Source organism: Dipteris shenzhenensis, chromosome 23 (genome assembly GCF_047967505.1).
Source record: "Dipteris shenzhenensis isolate YYH24624 ecotype China chromosome 23, Dip_SZ_1.0, whole genome shotgun sequence".
NCBI classification, from domain to species: domain Eukaryota; kingdom Viridiplantae; phylum Streptophyta; class Polypodiopsida; order Gleicheniales; family Dipteridaceae; genus Dipteris; species Dipteris shenzhenensis.
In genome coordinates, this window is record NC_141618.1 from 42035970 (window position 1) to 42041241 (window position 5272).

At 46.2% G+C, this 5272-nt stretch overlaps 1 protein-coding gene across 1 annotated transcript; it reads right to left on the minus strand.

The window, feature by feature from the left end:
- Positions 1 to 378: 378 nt before the first annotated feature.
- On the minus strand, positions 379 to 5049 carry LOC147887394 (uncharacterized). Its single transcript, XM_087394301.1, has 6 exons — positions 4949 to 5049; positions 4238 to 4808; positions 3890 to 4141; positions 3173 to 3805; positions 1786 to 3027; positions 379 to 1713 (listed from the first exon to the last, which is right to left on the minus strand). The coding sequence occupies exons 1-6, from the start codon at positions 4990 to 4992 to the stop codon at positions 379 to 381; spliced, it is 4077 nt and encodes a 1358-aa protein (XP_087250427.1). The 5' UTR covers positions 4993 to 5049.
- Positions 5050 to 5272: the final 223 nt, after the last annotated feature.

Below are 5272 nucleotides of genomic sequence, written 5' to 3' on the forward strand. Positions count from 1 at the left end.
AAGAGAACTCTCAATCTCACAATCTCTCTCACACTCTCAAGAATCTCAATGTCTCAGCGGAAGTCTCAGCGGAAGACAAGGATGCTGTGATACCATGACAAAATATGAAGAGGGGAGAGGAGAAGAGTGGAGATGAGGAGAGAGGGCACAGCTAGAGAGCACACCACAAATGACTAACTGTACACTAGATTTAGTTGAAAAAATAGAATATATACAAACCCTTTTAGGGTTAGGGTTAGGGGATATAACCCTTTCCTTTATAGCACTCTATAAGGTTAGTGCTATGCACATATGATCACGTGATGGTGCTATGCACACATGATCACATGATGTTGAGCGTGAACTCTCAACATCATCATGTAGCTTTCACATTGTTAATTATGCTTCTTGACAGTGTTTGTTACAGGCATAGTTGACCATGATGACATCATCTCCACCATGTTTAGAGAGCAATCTCTCATGGAGACGAAGAGTCATTTGGGAATCTGGGAAGAAATCGAGCTCTCGCATGCGGTGGCAATGTTGGATGCAAAGACAGTAAGGCCATTGGGTGGCCATGATCCATCTTTTAAGGCTTTCCTCACCTAGTAATTCATGTTCCATAGAAGTTTGTTCCAAGAGCTCCTCTCTCAACTTAATTAGCTTCTTTGCTATGTTGTGCAAGCGTTGCATTGCCCACCTTAACTCCTCCGCCTTAGATCCCTCCTCCTTCATTGCCTCTTGGAGGCCCCATAAAGTCTCTTTCCGCGATATGAAGTCTTCCCATAGGAGCATAGAATAAGGGTCAAATGTGGGATGATGCAATAGCAAAAGCTTTACATGCATTCTATGTTGCCTCCACCTGGTAGCCTCCATGGGTTCTAGATTTGAATCTTGCACAAAAGGGGCTAATTCTCTCCTCATATGTAGTGTCTCCTCCATTTCACGCAACTGGGTGCCTTGGGCAGCAACCGGAAAGGTGACAAGTGTTGTGAGTTTCCACATCTCCTTGATGGCCAATTGGACCACCTGTCTTGCTGAGCTTGCCAGGTCCTCTATAGCGTCAAGGCTGGCTTGCTCTAAGCCCTTGGCATCAAGGTGCTTCACTTTGTGCTCTAATGTCCATCGGAATTCTTCATGGGACCATACGATTTTTCCTAGCTGGGGGTTTGGGTCCTCTATGAGTATTCCTTGTGCTCTCTTAAGACGGTCGATTCTTTCTTGCGCCTTGCGGAGTAGCCTCTTAGTGTCTGCTGCTGCTTCAGAACGAGAGACGAGTCTTATCAACGTCGACATTTTGCTTGTCAATCCGAAATCCTCACTCCGATGCATTACTGTCATGATATAATCAAGGGAATGGAGTCTCGTGTGTATAGCCACCAGGATCTGCTTCTGAGCATCTTGCACCTCAATCGCCATCTTCCTCATTTCTTCCTTCCTTTCCCTGCTTGGCTCCTTGAAAGTCTCGTGCCATTCCTTCCACCAAGTCTGGACAATTGCCGCAAAAATCTGCTCCCTTGACTTGTTAATAGCATCCTGAGTCTCCCTGCGTTCAATCACAGTCGCAAGCCACGCCTCCCTGTTTGCCTGATTGACCTCACGAAGCACATCCTCACGCCTCCGATCATACTCCTCATACATCTTTCCCATTCTCTCTTTCAACACTCTCCTCCTCTCAGCCATCGTCTCCTGCGTCACCATTCGCTCCTTCCTCACCATACCTTCCTCAAGTACCTCCTCCCACCTCCACTCTTCCCCATCAACGTTCTCCCAATCCCCTTCTCTACCCTTCTCTTCCTCAAGTACCTTCGCCGCCCACCTCCACTCTTCCCCATCAACGTTCTCCCAATCCCCTTCTCTACCCTTCTCTTCCTCATAAATTTTGTCCCAAGTAAATGACCTCTCGTACAGCTCCCACAGCCTACTCACTCGAACCTCGTGTAATACCAATTCCTTCAGCTCCCTTAAGCCTTGTAGCTTGGAGCATATCTCCGCTACCGCCACATCCCTGCACCTTGAAATCCGAAGTTTCTCCAAGGACGATGGCAGTTCAATGTAAGTCAATGGAGGTGGCCACCGCAGATCCTTCCAAGATTCACCCACTGGGAAAGGCCCCATGGATCTCCCTCCACACAACAAAATGTCTACCACGTTCAAACTGAGTTTACGAATGTTGATGCAAAATCGCACATCTGTTAACCTGCTCATGGGGCAGTCCCATAGTTGTAAGGTTTCCAAACGTGTAGATCTCTCCACCACTTCCATCACACTGTCAGGCACATTCCCCCATCTCTCCAGGCTCAGGCATGCAGCGTCGCTTGACATAATGAGGTGAGTCTCGCCCATCAATCCTTCCACCTTCAGCAACCGCGGACAAAACCATTTCGTAAATGTGAATAGACGAGTTGCCCCGCTCAAGCGAACGTAGCGCAAGCGATTGCAGTGCCTCAAATTCAAGGCTTGCAAGTTTTCAGAGGTACCCAAATTCAGCTCCTCTACACAGTCCATGTATGCCAAACAAACCGACCTCAGCTGCTCGCACCCTCTCAAATTCAGCTTCTCGAGCATTTCGCACTTTGAGACAGTCATGCATTTTAGACTCTTAAAAGATGGTGTATTCATTTCCTCAAGACTGCTGCAGAGTGAGATACTCAACCATGACAAGCTATCCAACCTCTCCAAACTCAAATTTCTCAATGGGCACATACTTATCTCTAGGCTCACCAAAGAGGGAAGCCCCTGCAAATCCAATTCCTCCAAGTTCTCGCAGCTCCTTAGACTCAGCAGCTCTAATTTTTGGAACCTGGGGGACAACTGCAGGCTTCTGAACTTTCCTTTCACAAAGCCTATGCGTTCTATGTGCTCAGCCACCCTTAGGAACTTGCGTGTAGGATCTTGCTTCACACCTCTCTCAAAAACAAATCTAGGAGTCTCAGGCTCTATGCAAGCCTTCCTGTATGCCATTTCCCGGTAAAGCTCGTGGACGCGAATATAATCATCATCCTTGCTCCAATGCTCTACCAGCGCCTTGGTCTTCAAAATACGTAGCTGTGGTGCATAACAATCCAAGAAACCCACTCAGGACATTCCCGTAAAGTAAATCATTTCATCATTCTCCACAAACATAGACTCTCTATGCAGTAACTTCAAGTAAGCAAGAAAATTTAACTAGAAGAATGGTGTTCGAACATACACATCTTTTCAGGTCTTCCTTGGAGTTTCCCTCGTACATTGTGTCACTCAGCCAGTCACAGACTTTGCCCACCGTCCCTGATTCCTCTGGAGTGTACAAAGCGATGTCCAAAAATATATCTTTGTATTCTGCACGGGGCAATCTACAATAGCTTTCTTCAATGCCATAGAAAAGTTTGTGCTGGAAATCCGTACAGAAATGAAGATCCAAATTTTTAGCGTCCCACTGCGAGGGATCGCTTTCCAATTGGCCAGCAAAGACCTTAAGAGCTAACGGGTGAAAATGGTAGCCGTTGTCTTCTTGAAAGCGACACTGCTCCACAACACAGTCGAGAATCTCATGTTGGCGCTTGGTGAGAACCCATCTTGGTGAAAAGTTCTTTAGTTGAAGAACCATTTTCTTGGCTTCCTCTTCTTTCAAACTAGGAGTAGCCACACACCGACGAATGCCAAGGTATGTCGAAAGAACGTCTCGACTCCTTGCAGTTACCAATACCATACTTTCAGGAGCAAACTGTAATGTGAGAATTTTTCTAGCAACATCTATCGAATCGGTTTCGATATTGTCTGAAACATTATCCAACGCCAAGAACACGCTTTGCTTAGGGATTCGATCCTGTAGAAGCTTGTAGGCCTACAAAAAGCGGAAACAAAACAGGTAAGGTGCAGAGAAAAAACAGTTGTCACGCAACCCTGGTGAAGAATTCAAAGCTGTTACCTGCTCCTTCGTATTTACATGCCTACTCAGAAAATCGTCGTTTGCTCCAGTGAGTTCCTTCAAAACCTTGTGCAGCAGCATAACAACACTACTGTCCTTACTGCCAAATTCTGCGTGACACACTCTGCCACAGAACTTCCCAAACAAGCGATCGCGCAAACACATGCACAGTGTCGATTTGCCTCTTCCTCCAATACCATAAACACCGATCCTTTGATCGACAGTGGTCGATTCGAAATGCTGTAGAATCGTCTGTAAACAGAATTCCAGACCCGGTGAGCACATTCCACTTTGGCATAATCCTAATCTACCAAAATACATATGACAAAAGATCGAGATGACCCTAACCTCACAAAATCGCTCCATCCCCTGCAAATCAGATAGATCCGAGGTCGTTTCTGGAGGAACTATCCTTGAGATAGTTTGGACAATCTCTTTTCTCAGGTTCACGTCACCATCAAACTTGCTAGACACCAAGGCATTTATGGGATTCAATGCATTAATCGCTGCTTGCCAGTCATCCAGGTCCAAAGACTTATCCTTACGTGCCAATTTTTTCCATTGTTTTCGCCAGTCATCCTTGAGATCTTCCGGCAACAGTTTGTAAAATACCGGAAGAATCACCATTTCTGACTTTTGACATTTCTGTGCTTTGATAAAAGCAGCCAATTCCTTCATTGGCCATTTCGATCCAAGGAACTCCCTGGATAGAAGAACAACAGCAACCCGGCACTGTCTACAAGCCTTGTAGATAAGCTCGGGAAACTTTTCTCCTTTCTCTAGACTGTCTGGGCGCTTGTCAAAAAATGGATTATACCCAAAACCTAGCAAATCTTCGCACAACTGCTCAACGAAGTCTTTCTGTTTGCCACTGTGGCTCAGAAAAATCGTGTGTTTTGGTAACAGCTCAGGCTCCGGTCTGGAGTACAGCATGAACCCGACCGTAATCAGAAAACGAGGAATCAGACTACAGTAGATCTATCGATGTTAGCAAACGAAAAGCACAAAAATGGGCTAATTCTGATGGCGAAATCGGAATGACAGGGGACAGATACGTACAATGGAGGAGCGCGAGAAGACGATGAAGCGAAATCCAGCTGCATGCTGTTGGTCTGCGGAAGTCGAACAGGAAGGTAGACTGGGAATTAGCACGACTGAGGCGGATCTAAAGGAGGAACGACTCTCCGTTCTACTGATTGATGTCGTAACGGGAAATCAACTCCTCTTGACATGAGAGACACGGTTCACGTCCATATGGACTAAAAGTGGACTTTGACCAATAGCTGAGATGAGCCCCCACATGATAGTCTCCACCTCCAATCCTCAGCCCAACTCCTTGGCCAAAGAATGAGATGAGCACCCTCCTTTTCTAGTGATACTCTG

What these genes read in the sequence shown, in the direction of transcription:
- LOC147887394 (XM_087394301.1), bottom strand. Translation starts at nt 4,992, where the DNA reads ATGCAGCTGGATTTCGCTTCATCGTCTTCTCGCGCTCCTCCATT. An exon ending in TCTTCTCGCGCTCCTCCATT is followed by an intron (nt 4,809 to 4,948) that starts GTACGTATCTGT and finishes GCTGTACTCCAG; the next exon opens with ACCGGAGCCTGAGCTGTTAC. An exon ending in ATGTAAATACGAAGGAGCAG is followed by an intron (nt 3,806 to 3,889) that starts GTAACAGCTTTG and finishes CGCTTTTTGTAG; the next exon opens with GCCTACAAGCTTCTACAGGA.